Source organism: Dendrobates tinctorius, unplaced genomic scaffold (assembly GCF_039654945.1).
Source record: "Dendrobates tinctorius isolate UK_male_01 unplaced genomic scaffold, ASM3965494v1 ptg000155l, whole genome shotgun sequence".
NCBI lineage: Eukaryota > Metazoa > Chordata > Amphibia > Anura > Dendrobatidae > Dendrobates > Dendrobates tinctorius.
The window spans coordinates 21,827,075-21,847,829 of NW_027361822.1; the positions used below are offsets into that span (position 1 = coordinate 21,827,075).

Below are 20,755 nucleotides of genomic sequence, written 5' to 3' on the forward strand. Positions count from 1 at the left end.
GGTGCCCAAACTTGTGTTCATTAGTAATCACTGTGATCTGGGCGCTGAAGCAGGCAAATATTTGACTACTCTGCTCTAATCACAATACAGTATATAGCATTGACAGATGGAAATTGCATAGTGCTGACTACAATAAATTACTATCGGGCTCCATCTACAGTTGTGAATTGTGCATGACAGCGAATGTGCAAAGATCATGGCTGATGTGGACACAGTATAGCATTGGTATGCAAAATCTGATGTGTGAATGAGCTTTTTTTTTGAGTTTTTGCTCCTTCCTGCGTATACATTGGATGACTACTATTTGATTTTTTTTTATCGGATAGCACTCGGGCCAATATTATTCAATGGAACAGTGTTGATGCCCAATGTTTTTCAATGACAGACTTAGTCAGTGAAAAAAATGACAGCATGTTGCGATTACACTTTAAAATCCCATTCAAGTCCATGGAAGCATGGAAAACATCGGACATCTGAGAACAGTCCGATTTTCTCTGACTCACAGAATGGAGAAGATGGAGAAATTTTGTTCGCCATCTTCTCCTCACCTCATCCAAGAGAATTAGATCACACTAAGATGACACTTGGATCAAATTCTTATCAGAGGTTTATCAGAGTGTCATTTGCATGTTTATCCTGACCATATCCTTCATTCAGATTTCAGTGAAAAACCTGCATGGTCTATCCATGCGCTCCATGTCCTGTCAGGTTGACTGAACAGAGGAATGCTCTTTCATGGTTCCTGACAGGATGCTGTTCTGACCTGTTCTCTTGTCTCGAATTGATGTTCTTCATGCAGCCCATCCTACTGTGTGTCATCTTAAATCTACAATGGGCTGCACACCTCGTACACGCGCGGCTCCGCTCCGTACACCTCGTACACGCGCGGCTCCGCTCCGTACACCTCGTACACGCGCGGCTCCGCTCCGTTCACCTCGTACACGCGCGGCTCCGCTCCGTTCACCTCATACACACACGGCTCAGTACACCTCGTACACATGCGGCTCAGTACACCTCGTACACACGCACGGCTCCGCTCTGTACACCTCATACACACGCGGCTCAGTACACCTCGTACACACGCACGGCTCCGCTCTGTACACCTCGTACACACGCACGGCTCCGCTCTGTACACCTCGTACACGCACGGCTCCGCTCTGTACACCTCGTACACGCACGGCTCCGCTCTGTACACCTCGTACACGCACGGCTCCGCTCTGTACACCTCGTACACGCACGGCTCAGTACACCTCGTACACACGCACGGCTCCGCTCTGTACACCTCATACACACGCGGCTCAGTACACCTCGTACACACGCGGCTCCGCTCTGTACACCTCGTACACACGCACGGCTCCGCTCCGTACACCTCGTACACACACGGCTCCGCTCTGTACACCTCGTACACGCACGGCTCCGCTCTGTACACCTCGTACACGCACGGCTCCGCTCTGTACACCTCGTACACGCACGGCTCCGCTCCGAACACCTCGTACACACGCGGCTCTGCTCCGTACACCTCGTACACACGCGGCTCAGCCCCGTACACCTCGTACACACGCGGCTCCGCTCTGAACACTTCGTACACACGGCTCCACTCTGTACACATGTGGCTCTGCTACATCCACCCTGTAAACCCCTCCTGACCCCACACAGAAACTTCCCCTCATCCAGCACCATGACAACCAGCACAGCAGAGTCCTGCATACACTGAGGCCCCTGATCATGTGACCCCTGACTCCTCCCCTCCTGTGACCTCATCCCAGGTCCTGTGCGCACAGAGCAGCCATATATGTGGAGTGCGGCTCTGCAGGTGGAGGTAGGTGCTGGAGATTCCCCATTACTGGGCGCAGGGGCAGTAACCCCTTCGACGCTGAGACTATTTTTGGTGTTTTATTGACACTTTCTGAGAATCACGGCGTTTTTGTCCCTTTCCTTCCCCCTCCGACACAATATGCCCCCCCTCCTAATAAATAAATCCCCCCTTCCCCCACTCCTGGTGCAGATACAGATGACCCCGGGACACAGCACCGACCTCCTCGATCAGGTTCCCAGGTCTGGAGATGTGGCCCCGGTCCGGTGCTATAGATGTATGAGGGGCTGTTATCTGCGGTGTGAGCTGTACATGGAATGGAGACATTCTGGGGACAGATTATTCCAGAAGTAGAACTATGTATCTTTTTTTAGACAATATGGCTGTATTTTAGCTTTTTTTTTTTCACTTTAACTGTTTAATGACTTTGTTCTAGGATTGTTAGACCCCTGTGTGTCCTGGTGATATCTCGGAATGTGTCGATAAGGAGTAGAGCCTTCTCCCTCTCTTTATATCTCAGATAAAATGGAGGAGACTCTATCTCTCTCTTCAGGCAAGTCTCAAACGATCACTCAGCTGGCGGCTACCTCTCCCATACACACACACTTTCAGCTCGGCTAATCTTTGGTCTCCAAGGCTATGTTCATACGTTGCGTTTTTTATGCAGCAAAACCTGCTTTCTTGGCAGTAAGAAACTTGCTTAAAAAAAAACTAGATTTCTTACCAGTAATTGTGTTTTATGGAGTCCACGATAGCACCCATTTGAGAGAGAGGGGATCCGACCATAGGACCAGGAAACCTACAGATAAAAAGGAGCGGCCCCCCTCACCTCCTCAGTTGGATTACAGAGCATGAGAGGAACTGCAAAAAAATTTAGACAATCTCCATAATAACTAATCAGTATTCATAAACATATACAACCACCACCAGGAGTGAATCACATACACCTATATATTTGTTGTCCCCCCCCCCCCCTTTTTTTAATGTAACTAAGGGAGGGAAGTGAGTGAGTGCTGTCATGGACGCCATAAAACACAATTAACGGTAAGTAAACTAGTTTTTTTTCTTCTCGCCACAACTTCACTTGGGAGGTACCACCATATTGAGGACAGATCTGCCGAAAACCAAGTCAGAGAATGATGATAAATCAAGCCTATAGTGGTTGTAAAAGATAGATGGTGAAGACCATGTAGCTACCTTACATATCAGATCGATCGAGATGTCCGCCTTCTCAGCCCAGGAGGATGTCATAACTCGTGCCATGCTGAATGGGCTCTTACTCCGTCTGGGCGATTTTTCACCTTTCGCTGAGTAGGCCAGACAGATTGCATCTCTGATCCATCGTGATAAAGTGCTCTTTGTGACTCCAAACCCCTTCGTGTGGCCCTGAAAGGACACAAACAGAGCCCTGCTCTGCCTCCAGGGATGAGTTCTTTCTATATAATGAAGGACAGTTCTCAAATCTAAAGTGTGGAATCTCTTTTCCTCAGGAGTAGAAGGGTTAGCAAAAAGGGAAGAAAAATCTCCTGACCTCTGTGAAATTTAGCAACTACTTTAGGGAGGTGTTACGCTGCGGATGACGGTAGCGAGTGGACCCTCTGGACCGTGACGCCGAACCCTCCCTGAGCGAGCGCACCGAGTGGACCGACCCCTATACAGGGACCGTTAGGGAACAGACTCGGGGAGTTCAAGCGCCACGGCAGCCAGGACCAGGGGTCGGCTCAGGAGGGTGAGCAGAGGATGAGGAGCAGCGGAAGATCCGGAGAGGACACAGGATGACCAGGGTCCAGAGGCGGAGGGAGGTGCAGAAGGTCGGAGGCGGATGGCGGGAACCAGGAAGAGGCAAACTGAAAAGGGAAGGAGACAAAGAGGGTTACCAGGAGGCACAGGCAGGAGAAACAGGGATAAGCAGAAGAGGCGAAGACTCAAGGGGTAACCAGAGAGCGAGCTGCTAGCAAGCAGCTAGTAGCAGCGAGCGCGGCCTAGACAACAGAGAGGTAACTCAATAGTCAGGCGCCTCCACTAAGGGAGGGTGGCCTGAAATACTTGGTGGTGGCGTCTGATGGGTCAGGAGGCTGGTCCGGGTCAGGTCACGCAGGGCAGGCGGCTGACGGCAGAGGCGCGTGGCCTAACCCTCCGGCGCGTGCGCAGAGGCACAGTGCGCGCGGCCGAGGGAAGTGGAGGAGTGCGTCGGGACGACGGCTGCCGAAAAGCGAGAGGAGCAGGGGCGCGCATCCAGGCTGCGTCAGAGGAGGGAGTCGGACCTGGAGCGGAGGCGGTGAGTATGGCAGCGGGGGCAGCGGAACGGGGAGCGGTGCTGACAGGAGGTAGGAAGGGTCCCGTTTCAGCACTATCCTAGCAAAATAAATTAAAAGAAAAAAAGGATCTATAGATAGAAGAGTTAGTGACATACAGGCTATCTGATGTTAAAGCGACTAACAGCGGTTTTTAGCGATAGGCATTTTAAAAGAGCTGACCCTAAAGGCTCAAATGGAGGACATGTCAGGGCATCAAGGACCAAGTTCAGGTCCCAAGGAGGTAAACGAGCAATGTGTACAGGTTCACCACTGTCACACACTGTAATAAACCGTGAAACCCATCTATCACTGGCAATATTATAACTATATAGGGCTCCCAAAGCTGATATCTGATCCTTTAATGTGCTAACCGAAAGGCCCAGCTCCTGACCCTTCTGCAGAAACTCAAGGATTGCTGTTATGAATGAGTCACCGTAGGAGGCAAAAGCAGAAATACAAGCTAAGTCCAGAAAACCAGAGAAGTTGGCAACTATCAGATTGCAGACCCCTGAACCTATCAACACAACTAGCAGTAGCCGTGGGGGGTTCCTACGATGCCCTAGACCCCTCGATCACAGCCGGAGAATTACATAGGCCTAAAGAAAGAAAGGGGAAATCTAAACTGCCCCAGAGCAGACCCCAAAGCAATAGGCAGTCCCCAACATATAATGACGGTGAAGCAAGATGAAAATACTAACACAGACAGAAAGATAGACTGAGCAAAGACGGGGCCCAAAACTACCTAGATAGGAAAGGACAGGAAGGCTGCTGTCTGCAATCTGCCAAAACCCTATCAAAGACATAAGCCAACAAGCTGATATGAAAAAGGCCCTGAAGCAGCTAGGCTTCAAAAACTAAATCAGCACTCAGGTATTTTCAGAAGACAGAGCTAAATGAATTCAGCACACCCCAGCAGGAAATGGCAGAAATCCAGAAAAACAAAGTAAAACAAAGTCAAAGCACCAAAGCAAAAGGCCGAGCAGCAAACTTAGCTTTAGAGGAGCAGGAATTCAGACTGGTCTCCAAGGATCCCACAGAGAAATCACCCGCAGGGCAGAAGGGCGTCGGCAGCCTTATATCCAGTCAGTAACTCCACTCAGCCAGTCATCATCATCAGCCTCAGGTGTTTGATAATCAGGCTCACTACCTTTCTTTACCAGAAGAGGGAGTTCCTCGGGCCTCAGTAATGAAGGGGAAAATGAACTCACAACAGATTGAAGAAACTGGTACTTCATTAGAGAAGGGCCCAGTATGGAACTCAAGGATTTTTCTGCACACCCTACTGTATATCTTAGTTGTGGATTCCTTTCTACTATGGATAAGAGTGCTGATCAGGTTGTCCAGAAAAAAACCTTAACTTCAACAGATGCCTGTCATTTTCCACGCCGTCAAGTGGAGACCTGAGGATGACTGAGTGGACCCTGAGAGAGCAGGCCCAGATATGATGGGAGGATCCAGGGGTTGGATATGGACATGGCCCTGAGCCATGAAAAAAACGGTCTCTTGGGCCAGAAAGGAGCGATGAGGATCACCCTTGCTCCTTCCTTCCTGATGACTGATGGAAGCACAATCATTGGAGGGAACACCTAGGCCAGACTGAACTGCCAAGGAGACTGGAGGAAGTCGACCATCTCTGGCTGGTCTGCCCTGTTCAGGGAGGCAAACCTTTGGACTTGTCTGTTGGCTCTGGTAGCGAACAGGTCTATCTCTGGAAGCCCCCACAAGTCCCATTCTCCTAGATGTAAAGTATGGCAACTGAGGAAGTCCGCTCTGAGATTGTCCACTCCCCTAATGTGAAGGCCTGAGAAGGACAGGAGGATTTCCACCGCAGTAGACATAAGAATCTTTGACCGAGTTCCGGGTTGCCGATTTCTATATGCGACTGATGTGGTATTGTCTGATAGAATCCTCACATGAGACCCCCCTGCAGCTGTGAGAGAAAGTGATGTATGGCATGACTGACTGCCTTTAAAGGGAAGGTGCCATCCAAAAATTTTTTTTTCAGCAATTGAAAAAATGTAAAGAATTAATGTTTACATTTTCTTAAAAAATATTATCATTTGTTTTTAATTTTGCAAAATATGAAAAATAATTTTAAAAAGTTTGGCATTTCCACTTGTTAACACTAGGGGGAGCAGCTACTGAAATCTGGCACAAAAACCTATGACATCTAGGAACACAGTGAGCAACCATTTTGATGGGGCCTGCAAAGTTACTGACTGTCTTTGCATGTAAAGTCTGGATCAGAACAGGCCATCAATCAGCAGAAATGTTTCCTGGATTTCTGTGGAGCAGACAAGCAGACGGTCCATCCATGTGTATAATACACAGCGCTTTATGTACAATCCCAGGCACCGAACACTGTGCCCCCCATAGACCAGCACACTGCTCTCCTGAAATACTCTGTGCTGCTGTCGCCCTGCTCCTTCCACCATACATCAGGCCCCTGTCGCCTCGGTTTCACACATCGCCAGGACAGGATCTGAGGAGAGGAATGGGGTCTTCGGTCACCGAGGATGGCAGGCAGCAAGGATTCTGGGAGCAGGGTGACAGCAGCACAGAGTATTTCAGGAGAGCAGTGTGCTGGTCTATGGGGGGCACAGAGGGAGATATATGAGGAGGAGCAGGGTGACAGCAGCACAGAGTATTTCAGGAGAGCAGTGTGCTGGTCTATGGGGGGCACAGAGGGAGATATATGGGAGAGGAGCAGGGTGACAGCAGCACAGAAATCCAGGAAACATTCCTGCTGATTGATGGCCTGTTCTGATCCAGACTTTGCAGGCAAAGACCCCATTCCCCTCCTCAGATTCTGTCCTGGCGATGTGTGAAAGCGAGGTGACAGGCGCAGTCCGGGGTGACGCTGGGAAGCAGGCTGGGGGAAATGTAGCCATACAGTAACGATAAAAATGAGACCCCTCTCTTCAGCTGCCTCACCAGCCCTCCCCTGACTGCACCTATTACCCCTGACCCGTGTGCAGGTGCTCAGCCAGAACCACCCTAAAATGCTTTTAGCAGATAATACTGCCATAGTGTTCTCACATAATACCGCCATATACTTCACACATAATGCCGCCATATAGTTCATACCACCATGTAGATCACACATAAAACCAGCAGGGTGACAGCAGCACAGAGTATTTCAGGAGAGCAGTATCACACGGGATAGGATTAGATACACGGCTCAGCAGGCAGCATCACACAGGAGAGGATTAGATACACGGCTCAGCAGGCAGCATCACACAGGAGAGGATTAGATACACGGCTCAGCAGTCAGTATCACACAGGATAGGATTAGATACACGGCTCAGCAGGGAGCATCACACAGGAGAGGATTAGATACACGGCTCAGCAGGCAGTATCACACAGAATAGGATTAGATACACAGCTCAGCAGTCTGTATCACACAGGAGAGGATTAGATACACGGCTCAGCAGGCAGTATCACACAGGATAGGATTAGATACACGGCTCAGCAGACAGTATCACACAGGAGAGGATTAGATACACGGCTCAGCAGGCAGTATCACACAGGATAGGATTAGATACACAGCTCAGCAGTCAGTATCACACAGGAGAGGATTAGATACACGGCTCAGCAGTCAGTATTACACAGGATAGGATTAGATACATGGCTCAGCAGTCAGTATCACACAGGAGAGGATTAGATACACGGCTCAGCAGTCAGTATGACAAAGGGGAGGATTAGATACACGGCTCAGCAGTCAGTATCACACAGAATAGGATTGGATACACGGCTCAGCAGACAGTATCACACAGGATAGGATTAGATACACGGCTCAGCAGACAGTATCACACAGGAGAGGATTAGATACACGGCTCAGCAGGCAGTATCACACAGGAGAGGATTAGATACACGGCTCAGCAGGCAGTATCACACAGGAGAGGATTAGATACACGGCTCAGCAGGCAGTATCACACAGGAGAGGATTAGATACACGGCTCAGCAGGCAGTATCACACAGGAGAGGATTAGATACACGGCTCAGCAGGCAGTATCACACAGGATAGGATTAGATACACGGCTCAGCAGTCAGTATGACAAAGGGGAGGATTAGATACACGGCTCAGCAGGCAGTATCACACAGAATAGGATTAGATACACGGCTCAGCAGGCAGTATCACACAGGATAGGATTAGATACACAGCTCAGCAGTCAATATGACAAAGGGGAGGATTAGATACACGGCTCAGCAGGCAGTATCACACAGAATAGGATTAGATACACTGCTCAGCAGGCAGTATCACACAGGATAGGATTAGATACACGGCTCAGCAGACAGTATCACACAGGATAGGATTAGATACACGGCTCAGCAGGCAGTATCACACAGGATAGGATTAGATACACGGCTCAGCAGGCAGTATCACACAGGATAGGATTAGATACACGGCTCAGCAGGCAGTATCACACAGGAGAGGATTAGATACACAGCTCAGCAGTCAGTATCACACAGGAGAGGATTAGATACACGGCTCAGCAGTCAGTATCACACAGGAGAGGATTAGATACACGGCTCAGCAGGCAGTATCACAGGAGACAGTATTACAGATATGCCCACACTGGTGAAACTTCCAGCCCCCCCCAATTATACACAAGACTATGGGCTGTATAAGTCACTGTCCTCCTCAGACAGCCATAAAAGCTCTCATAAAAGAGAAGGTGCCAGATTACCGGAGATCACTGGGGCTGTGTGTGAGGAGGCAGAGACAGAGCAGGAGGACGCTGGAGCAGGAAGCACAGGGCTGAGCCTGGAGTAGCAGGACAGAGGAGCATAGAGGAAAGTCACCCGCACTCACCACTCTCCATCCTCCGGCTCCAGTGAGCGCTTCTCTCCTCTGCTGACCACCTTCTCCATATCTACAGCCTCTCCTCACAACACAGGACCCGTTATGCCACAAGTGGTCCTGTGATAGAGGGTAAGTGGAGCTCAGCAGATAGCACTGGGCTACAGTAAAATGGCGCCCAGCCACACCTACAGCAGTGAATGGTGCAGCCCACAGGGGCGTGCCCAGTTCTCTGCTAAGGAGGCTGCAATGTGGGGTCGGAACCGACCAGTCTCCTATGTCCAGGGACGGCCATATTTGCAGACTGTATGAGTCCTCCACAGATCTGCAAATCAAGATGTCAGCGCCCAGTGGCTACATTAAAACATTATTACAAACAAACCATAAATCCTGGTTAGTACAACATTTGCTGAAACAACATGTTTTGTTACTTACTATTTTTTTTGCAAACCATATAAAATTGCGGCACCTTCCCTTTAACTCCCTTAAGTATGAAGAGTCATCAGCTTCTTCTATGGACCACCGCCCCTGGGTCAGGTCTTCACCCAGTCCATCGGGACTAGCATCAGTACTAACTACCCTAGAAGGTCTCATTACCCATGGAACCCCCCTAGAAAGATGATCATGATCTAACCACTAGGACAGAGAGTATACTACTTCTAACGACAGAGTCATTCTGCCATTGAGGTAACCTTGCAGTCGATCTTCCACACAGAGGATCTCTGGCTGCAGACACCTGGTATGAAATTGACCCCATTGAACAGCTGAAATACAGGACATAAGGGACCCCAGGAGGAACATAGCATCTCTCAGGGACTTATGAGGCTTATCAATTGCTGTCTTAACCTTATTCATTATAATTAGCATCTTTTCCCCCGGGAGGAGACACCTTTGACTTACTGAATCTAGGTGTAGACCCAGGAAGGACTGAAGAGTTCCCGGAACCAGTCTGGATTTGTCCAGGTTGATTATCCAGCCCAACGCCTGTAAGGATAAAATCATGTCAGCAAGGCGACCCCCTACAATGGGAGGTAGACTTCCCTATTATCAAGAAATCAGCCAAGTATGGAATTATAAGTGTGTCCTGCAGAGGCAAATAAGCCATCGCCTCCAATATCAATTTTGTGAAGATTCGAGGGGCCATGGAAAGACCAAATGGCATCGCTATGAATTGGGAGGTCATGTCCAACATTTCCATCATGACCACCACTCTGAAGTACTGTTGGAACTCGACATGTATGGCCAAATGGTAATGGCATCCTTCAGGTCCAGGACAGTCATGAAGCATCTGGGGAATAAAAGTTTAATAGCCTATTTTATAGATTCCATCTTGAAGGAGTGAAATTGAAGGAAGGTATTCAATCTCTTCAAATTAATGATAGTTCTATAAAAATCATCTGGTTTGGAGACCAGAAGCAAAGGTGTGAAATCGAAGGAAGGTATTCCATCTCTTCAAATTCTGGTTTGGAGACCAGAAACAAAGGGGAATAAAATCCCCTTCCCTCCTGGTCGCCCAGGACCTCTACCAGGACATGTTTAGACAACAGTCTCAGGACCTCCGGCTCAAGAGCCTGCTGTTGTGCAGGGGATTTAAAAGAGGTCACTGTAAAGGAATCTGGGGATCTGACGAAACTCCAGCTTTAATCCAGATGATATTAGGTTCAGGGTCCAGGGATTAGATGTAAACCCCCCCATTTGTGGCAAAAGAATTTTAATCTGCCAGCCACAGGAGGATCAGGGTTAATGGAATTTGTTTCCGCTCTTGGAAGAGGTTCCACTAAAAAGGGCACCTTTTGTTTGGAATCCTTGGCCTCCCGCGATCTTGGTCTCTATTGGACTTCCTTTTACCGAATGATCGCTTCTTAAAGGCCCTCCTTTAGGAAGGAACAAATTGGTTAAGGAACCTCTTCTTTCTCTTTCCAGCCTTAGTGAGGATTTCATCTACCACCTTGCCAAACAGGTGTACTCACCCTGGCATGGAATTGCGCACAGCTTAGATTTTGACTGTGCGTCCCCCTTCCAGCCCTTCAGTCATAAGGCACGGCGAGCAGAATTTGTGAGACCAGCTGGTCTAGTCGCCAGGCATTGGGAGTCCACAGAAGCATCAGCTAGATATACCGTAGCTCCCCTGATCAATGGGATAGAAAACCACAACTTCTCTCTAAGAACTCTTTTCCTGATCTGTTCTTCTAGTTGATCCACCAAGACCAACATTGACCTTGCTGTACATGTGCCAGATACAGCCGGTCTAAAAGCCCCACTACAGGATTCCCATGATCTTTTGAGCAACATCTCCGCCTTGCAGTCCAGAGGGTCAGATAGAACTCCAGACTCTTCTATGGGTAGGGCAGAACGTTTAGATGTCAAAGCCACTGCAGCGTCCAGCTTGGGAACTTTAGAACCTTGGGAAATCTTCATCGTCAAAGGGATACTTTATCTTGGAAGATGAAGGGAGGTACCTTCACCCTTGTTTGTCCCACTCCCTCCTGACCAGATCTTTTACCGCTGTGATAACTGGAAATAATCGTTACTTTTTTTTGCAAGAGGCCCGCAAACATTATCTCTTGTGTAGTCATGGCTTCTTTTGTTTCTGAAACTCACATGGTATTCCTAACTGATTTTACCAGGTTATCAATTCTTTCTATGGGGAAACAGGATCGTCCCTCCTCATCACTATCGGAAGACGAGCTGGAGACGGGGGTAACACTCTTTGTTCTGGTCAATTGTCCTTTAGATTTGTCTGGGCTTTTTAGGGATTGGAGCTCTTGCTTTATCATTGCCCATATATCAGTGGGCCTGACAGATGATTTCTCCTGTAAAGTCTGGCTGATACACTTCTGACACAGTCTCTGATTATAGGTGTCAGGAAGGGGCTGTGAGCACAAGGCACATACTTTCTAGAAAGCTACAAAATCTAAAGTTGGTACACAGAAAGAAAGGGTAATCTGCTTATTAGGCAGAGCCATGTAACACCCAGTGAAGCTTGTCAATGTGGTACTCGTTTTGGAGGTGGAGGCACAGTATGAGTTGTAGATGGCTCTGATTTCTTGCTCCATTCACTCTTATCAGTGGAGCCGCCCTCTCTGGAGCACCCACTGGATTTGGGTGCACCTCAGATTCTCCTGGAGAGGACTGCCCGCCCATCCACCTCTCCACACTGAATACACCTCTCTGGATCCCTGGAAGTGTAACAGGTCCGTATCCAGCTCCTCCCATCTTCTTGATCGCCGTCCTCCTGCTTGAATCATGGCTCCCCGGCATCACACTCCTGTGCAGGCGTACTTATCTACCCTGTTGAGGGCAGAGGAAAGCACTGCAGTGCACAGGCATCAGGAAAGGTCAGAGAGGCTCAGCGCCTGCACACTGCAGTGCTTTGCTCTGCCCTCAACAGGGCAGATAAGTATGCCTGCGCAGGAGTGCGCGGGGAGCCATGATTCAAGCAGGAGGGCGGCGATCATAAGATGGGAGGCGCCGGACCTAGACCTGTGACACCCATCGGACTGGACCGCCCCCCTGGGTGAGTATAATAATAGGTATTTTTCTTACAGTTAGGTCCATATATATTTGGACAGAGACAACATTTTCCTAATTTTGGTTCTAGACATTACCACAATGAATTTTAAACAAAACAATTCACATTAAAATTGGATGAAGGGTTTAGGAGTTTCAGCTCCTTAACATGTGCCACCCTGTTTTTAAAGGGACCAAAAGTAATTGGACAATTGACTCCAAGGCTATTTCATTGACAGGTGTGGGCAATCCTTTCGTTATGTCATTCTCAGTTAAGCAGATAAAAGGCCTGGAGTTGATTTGAGGTGTGGTGCTTGGATTTGGAAGGTTTTGCTGTGAAGGAAACAAGCGGTCAAAGGAGCCAAAATTAGAAAATGTTGTCTCTGTCCAAATATATATGGACCTAACTGTATCTTTCAGGTCGGATCTGGGGCTTATCTACATCATTGCAGAATGCTATACATAAGCCCTGAAAGGCGGTTGCCGTATCTAATATCGGCCAAACCTGGTGACAGGTTCCCTTTAAAGGTGACCAGTGCCAAAGTGATACCTCATGCCCAGTGGGAAAGATGTAGATCAGGGGTGAGCAATTAATTTTCCCGAGAGGCCACATGTGAGACCATGACTGTTGTGGAGGGCCGAACCAATAGGCTGAAATTACTTCTCAATATTAATAATTTTAATTATTATATTATTGATAATATTAATTGTATCACTTAATATTGCACAGAATTAAGTATGCTGACATCCCGCTATATATCATTTGAGTACAGCCCCTCCCTATATATACTGCAGGAGCCCCACACAGCCTCCCTCTATATACTGCATGAGCCCCACACAGCCTCCCTATATATACTGCATGAGCCCCACACAGCTTTCCCATATACACTGCATGAGCCCCACACAGCCTCCCCTTATACACTGCATGAGCCCCACACAGCCTCCCCATATACACTGCATGAGCCCCACACAGCCTCCCCATATACACTGCATGAGCCCCACACAGCCTCCTCATATACACTGCATGAGCCCCACACAGCCTACCCATATACACTGCATGAGCCCCACACAGCCTTCCCATATACACTGCATGAGCCACACACAGCCTTCCCATATACACTGCATGAGCCACACACAGCCTCCCCATATACACTGCATGAGCCACACACAGCCTCCCCATATACACTGCATGAGCCACACACAGCCTCCCCATATACACTGCATGAGCCACACACAGCCTCCCCATATACACTGCATGAGCCCCACACAGCCTCCCCATGTATAGCATGAGCCCCACACAGCCTCCTATATATACTGCATGAGCCCCACACAGCCTCCCTATATATACTGCATGTGCCCCACAGCCTCACTATATACAGCATGAGGCCCCCACAGCCTCCCCAGTGCCTCCACATGTGCAACATATCACCCCCATAGCCTCCCCATGTTCTGCACGACACTGCCATAGTCTCCCCATGTGCAGCATGTCATCCCCATAGCCTCCCCATGTGCTGCATGTCACCCCAATAGCCACCCCATATGCAGCATATCACCCTCATAGCCTCCCCATGTGCAGCATGTATCCCCCGTAGCCTCCCTGTGTTCTGCACGACACCCCCATAGCCTGCCCGTCTGAACGACACCCCCATAGCCTCCCTGTGTTCTGCACGACACACCCATAGCCTGCCCGTCTGAACGACACCCCCATAGCCTCCCTGTGTTCTGCACGACACACCCATAGCCTGCCCGTGTGTGTTGCACGACACCCCCATGGTATCCACATGTTCTGCACGACACCTCCATAGCATCCCTATGTTCTGCAAGACACCCCATAGCCTCCCCATGCCCACCTAAACATCCCATACATATGAAAAAAAGAACACCACATACTCACCTCAGTCCTGTTCCCAGGAATTCTGCTTCTCTCCATGCCTCCGGTGCGCTGTCTCTCCGCAGTACATAGCTCACACGATGAAATTACGTCATCACGTCAGCTATTTCACACGCTGATTGGTGGAGAAGTGGTTGAAGGCCCCTCCTCCACCAACACAGTCGGCGCAGATGATGGAGCGATCGGGCATGGTGCAGCCCGTGGACCTGTGGTTTTCAGCCCCATTGCTGTCTCCCACTTTACCCAAGTCTAATCTAGATGTTCCAAAGCACCCATGCAGCCAAGCAAAGCCCCCATGTCGCCATGTCACGCCAAGCCAAAGTTATGGCTCAGCTGCAACACAGCATTAATTCCAACAGAAAACAATCCTTCTATATGAGCTCAGACCTAAAGCTGAGAGAGAAATAGGCCGTACCACTCTGTTTTGGTACCAAGTAAAAGAAGAAAGGACGTGGGATGGTGACCAAAATGGAACAACTGTAGAAAGTAAACATTGACCACAAATTAAAAAATTCACTCATTGATGTATTGCAGCTAAACTAAAATTTACAAAACTGAACACGAGGTTCTTAGTTAACATTCTGTTCAGACAATGTGAAGTCCACTGCCACGTAACGGCAACATCAAAGTGATTCTGCATCAGCAAGGAGAGTCACCCTGATGCCACACAGCACCCATACTGCCAGTCAAAGCCCCCACAATTCCAGGTCAGAACAACTCATACAAGCTAGTGCAGTATTGCCACACCGCTGGTTGGTGCATCACCTTCACCATCAGGGATATACTAAGAGTTCTGCCATGATGTTGCAGTGGGGTTCATAAAGTATAATCAAAATGCTAAGTAAGAGCCTCATGCTCAGTTTTGTAAAAGTTGACTTAACAGCAATAGATCAATATCTAACTTTTGGATGCTTGGGCCATGTGTTTTCCTACAGAAAGTATTCAGACCCCTTTAAATTTGTCACTCTTTGTTTTAGTGCAGCCATTTGGTAAATTCAAAAAAGTTAATTTTTTTCTCATTAATGTACACTCTGCACCCCATCTTGACTGAAAAAAAACAGAAATGTAGAAATGTTTGCAAATGTACTGTATTAAAAAAGAAAAACTGAAATATTACATGGTCACAAATATTCAGACTATTTGTTCAGTATTGAGTAGAAGCACCCTTTTGAGCTTGCACAGTCATGAGTCTTCTTGGGAATGATGCAACAAGTTTTTCACGCCTAGATTTGGGGATCCTCTGCCATTCTTCCTTTCAGGTTGTGATGGTGTGATATGTTATGTGGGTATCATTTTGTATATATTTTACGGATTTCCATAGTGTTCTCTTGCTGCCCTGTATCATTCTGTGTATTCCCCATATTGTCTAGAGTCTCAATTACCTTCCAAAAGTCTGATAATTGAATTAGCTCACTTACTGTCTGCATCCTGCCTGTATCTATGCCTCTTGCTGAACCCCCTGTAGGGCCTTAATCACCAAGGCACCTTTGTCAGGTCTGGGAGGCCTGAAAACCGCCCCAACCTGTCTAACTACCCCTGGACATAAGGATGGGGCTGGGGAGGACAGGAACTGTACAAGTCAGACCTTGGTGTGGTGATGATCGTGTGAAGACAGTATGACAGAGAGGAGGGGAAGCATATGGACCCATTTTTATCCTCTGTCTGCTGGATTATTGGACTCTCATCTCCTTGGACATTCATCCTGTTACTGAACTGCATTTGTGTTCTGGACTATTGTATCCTCAGTGTGGTGGATTGTTTATGGACCTTTTAGTTTTGCCTATAATAAAGGTCTTGGAATTGTTCACACTTCCCTTGCTCTGTTGATTGTGTGGTATCGGAGAAGGACCCTGTGACACAGATCCTCTCCAGTTCCATCAGGTTGGATGATGAACGTTGGTGGACAGCCATTTTCAGGTGTCTCCAGAGTTGCTCAATTGGGTTTAGGTCAGGGCTCTGGCTGGGCCAATCAAGAATGGTCACAGAGTTGTTCTGATGCCACTCCTTAGTTATTTTAGCTGTGTGCTTAGCATCGTTGTCTTGTTGGAAGGTGAACCTTCGGCCAAGTCTGAGGTCCAGAACTCTGTGAAAGAGGTTTTCACCAGGATATCTTTGTACTTGGCCACATTCATGTTTCCTTCAATTGCAACTATTCATCCTGTTCCTGCAGCTGAAAAAGACCCCAATAGCATGATGTTGCCACCAACATGTTTCACTGTTGGGATTGTATTGGGCAAGTGATGAGCAGCACCTGGTTTTCTCCACACAAACCGCTTAGAATTATCACCAAAAAGTTGTATCTTCGTCTCATCAGACCAGAGACTCTTATTTCTCATAGTCTGAGAGTCCTTCATGTGTTTTTTAGAAAACTCTGTGTGGGCTTTCATATGTCTGGCATTGAGGAGAGGCTTCTTTCGGGCCACTCTGCCATAAAAGCCCGACTGGTGAAGGGCTGCAGTGATAGTTGACTTTGTGGAACTTTCTCCCATCTGCCTACTGCATCTGTGGAGCTCAGCCACAGTGATCTTGGGGTTCTTCTTTATCTCTCTCACCAAGGATCCTCTCCCACGATTGCTCATTTTGGCTGGACTGCCAGGTCTAGGAAGACTTCTGGTGGTCCCAAACTTCTTCCATTTAAGGACTATGGAGACCACTGTGCTCTTAGGAACCTTGAGTACTGCAGAAATTATTTTGTAACCTTGGAAAGATGTGTGTGCCTTGCCACAATTCTGTCTCTGAGCTCCATGGCCAGTTCCTTTGACATCATGATACTCATTTGGTGATAACTTAGCTTGGGGTGCTGCGTGAGGAACACAAAAGCTGCAAATAAAAAGACAATACCACCTCTTTGTCTAAACAATAGAATAATAATTATAAATATATAAATATTTTAAAGTGGAAGCAGCTACTCTGCGCATTTAGCCTTGCATTGGGACTACAGAGCACCGTCTGAAATGGTCCTGGTGTTGAAAGGTACTTGTCTGGTTAATATAATTGTGTGCTCCTTTTTTTTTTTTTTTTTTTTAATTATCCTGAGTTTATTTCTCTAGGCACATTAGTGCTCTATCTTTGTTTACTATATTTTTATGGGCCTTGCATGTTATATTTTAGGACGTTTATCTTCGGACTTTAGGACACATTTTTTAGCGCAAATATCTATATATTTATAATTATGATTCTCATTTGGTCTGACAGGCGCTGTGAGGTCTTATATACACAGGTGTGTGCCTTTACAAATGAAGTCCTATCAGTTTTATTAAACACAGCTGGACTCCTATGAAGGAGTAGAACCATCTCAAGGAGGATCATAAGGAAGTGGACAGCATGTGACTTAAATATGAGTGTCTGAGCAAAGGGTCTGAATACTTATGACCGTGTGATATTTCAGTTTTTCTTTAATGCAAAAATTTCTACATTTCTGTTTTTTTCAGTCAAGATGGGGTGCAGAGTGTACATTAATGGGAAAAAAAATGAACTTTTATGAATTTACCCCATGACTACAATGAAACAGTGAAAAACTTAAAGGGGTCTGAATACTTTCCATACCCACTGTATATTATGGGACTAATCTGCACCCAATTTGGCATCTAGGTAAATCAGGTGCTTCCATAGGTTTTAGACTGGATTTCAGCTCTCTCTCAAACCAACCTTTCTTGACCTATTCATCTTCATTAAGGAAGAGGGGCCTATAACTCTCCCTGTATCTGGGACCTTAACCATCTCTGTCCCTGGGGTCTTCTTTAAGGTAGAGAGGCTTGAGTCTCCGACCTTACTATGCTCAATTAAAAACCCTAATCTGCCCCCTCCCCCATCCCATGAGCCATGGGATAGAAATGAAAGGTAAGCCAGATACAAAGACAAAACAGGGATAACAGAAAACATCTATTATACAAAAGCACTAACCAACACTAAGGAGGAGGATAGGAACTGGGAGGAATAAACTAAATGGGAAAATGGTGCTAGGAGATAAACACACATGTACAACAGCAAACTACAGAACACCACAACTCCAAACTTCAACTACTTAGCTTTATCACACAGCACTGCATCTCATGGTAGCAGAGATTTCATCAGCAGGACAGAGAGGGTTTGGCCATTTTATAGGAGGAGTTAACGACCAGATGCTGTTAAAATGGAGCTGCTAGTTTCTGACCAGAGTAGAAAGGGTCATTAACCTCTTCAGCACCAAAGGAAACAAAATTAAATTAATATGGTATCCAAATACACAGGCTAAATGGTAGATCTGCGATTCAAAATAGGCAGTGATCTTCTACCCCCAGATCTCCCAGGTTGGCGTGACATCTTCCCTAAATTTACCACCTAGGTAAATCTGGCACTTAAACTGGGGTTCATATTTATAGGATCAATTTGTTTTCTTTGTTGCAGTAACAAAAGAAGTTATTAACCACCAAATAGACCAATGCAAAGCTGGGTATTTCTACTAGTCCCTCCAAAATCAGCAGTTTCATCTGACTTTAGTCTAATCTGTATGAGACTAGACTCAGAGACCATTATTATGCATCCAGGTACCATAGTAATCCATCAGCACCTCACCATCGAGTAATTGGGTGAGTGTTAGGCTAATGAGCTGTATGATGGAGTCCTGCACTTCTGTCAACCTTTTTAGATATTGTGACTACCTTTGATAGATGCAAGTAATTGATTCCTTGTGACGTACATGCATCACCACAACACCGTGTGTGTGTGTGTGTATGTATACACACATATGTATTGTAAGGTAGCGCTGTCATTCGGGTAGGGGATACTCGCTTGGCAGCCAAATAACCACATCCGGCATGGGTTTTCCACAAAACCAAAACAGTCCATGCGGTTTATTCATGCATCAAAATCATCAAAGCAATAGAAAACAGCATAGCGTCCATGACAGAGCTTTCCTCTGTTAAGCCTGTGGTCACACAGGGTATGCAATGTTCCATACGCAGGCTCGTCAGCCTCACAGTTAGCTCACCCGTCATGGTTCCCTCATGGCTGCTTCTCCATGCTGCAGACGTCCCTTCCCTCCAGGGAACTATCAGGCACGTGCAGCCATTAACACAGCATTCACTTGCTGTCAGAAGGCAGCCCCATCTTTCTAAGATGGGACCTTCCAAAACGGACCAACCAGGTCCCTGCATTCACTCATGTGACCTACCCTGGCCACCTTATATGGTCCGTAGCCACACCCACCGGGTCACATGGCTATGACCTCATCACAGGTCCTTCACACACTCACATAGTCTTTTATTACAGGCGTTTTCAGACACACCCCTGGGTGGATTTGTAGGTAACTAGTGCCTGACACATTGAAACAGCACCTCAGCAGTATCACTGCTGATCAACACACACATATGTCTCCATCTCAAGGCCACCCACCTTGAGATACATAACGGTCATTCAGCTTGAGACACATTACAATCATTCAGGACACTGGAAATGCTTATACTCTCGTCCTGGGACATCCACACAGCACCCCCTAGCGGACACAGTGGTCACTACACCACAATATATTTATTGAGCCACCGTGACACCCGTGTTGCGCCACCTTTTGCTGCGATTACAGCTGCAAGTCTATTGGGGTATGTCTCTATCAGTTTTGTACATTGAGAGACTGAAATTCTTGCCCATTCTTCCTTGGCAAACAGCTCGAGCTCAGTGAGGTTGGATGGAGATCGTTTGTGAACACCAGTTTTCAGCTTTTTCCACAGATTCTCGATTGGATTCAGGTCTGGACTTTGACTTGGCCATTCTAACACCTGGATATGTTTATTTGTAGATTTTGCTTTATGTTTGGGATCATTGTCTTGTTGGAAGACAAATCTCCATCCCAGTCTCAGGTCTTTTGCAGACTCCAACAGGTTTTCTTCAAGAATGATCCTGTATTTGGCTCCATCCATATTCCCATCAATTTTGACCATCTTCCCTTTCCCTGCTGAAGAAAAGCAGGCCCAAACCATGATGCTGCCACCAACCATTTGACAGTGGGGATGGTGTGTTCAGGGTGATGAGCTGTGTTGCCTTTACGCCAAACATATCGTTTGGCATTGTTGCCAAAAATTTCAATTTTGGTTTCATCTGACCAAAGCACCTTCTTCCACAAGTTTGGTGTGTCTCCCAGGTGGCTTGTTGCAAACTTTAAACAACAATTTTTATGGATATCTTTAAGGAAGAGTGGCAAGAAGAAAGCCATTTCTCAAAGGCCAGATTTGTGCAGTGTATAACTGATTGTTGTCCTATGGACAGACTATCCCACCTCAGCTGTAGATCTCTGCAGTTCATCCAGCGTGATCATGGGCCTCTTGGCTGCATCTTTGATCAGTCTTCTCCTTGTTTGAGATGAAAGTTTAGAGGGACGGCCGGGTCTTGGTAGATTTTTAGTGGTATGATACTCCTTCCATTTCAATATGATCGCTTGTACTGTGCTCCTTGGGATGTTTAACCCC

At 47.2% G+C, this 20,755-nt stretch overlaps 1 protein-coding gene across 2 annotated transcripts in view; it reads left to right on the plus strand.

The window, feature by feature from the left end:
- Positions 1-20,755, plus strand: part of LOC141051015 (uncharacterized) — a 149,202-nt gene that overhangs the window by 100,453 nt on the left and 27,994 nt on the right. Inside the window, exon 1 of one of the 2 annotated variants that reach the window (XM_073547801.1) lies at positions 1,602-1,819. The exons of the other annotated variant lie outside the window; for it this stretch is intronic. Within the exon in view, the coding sequence (XP_073403902.1) occupies positions 1,793-1,819 (27 nt within the window). The 5' untranslated portion in view covers positions 1,602-1,792. Of the gene's footprint in view, positions 1-1,601; positions 1,820-20,755 lie in introns of those variants that run through there. 2 annotated transcript variants of the gene reach the window in all.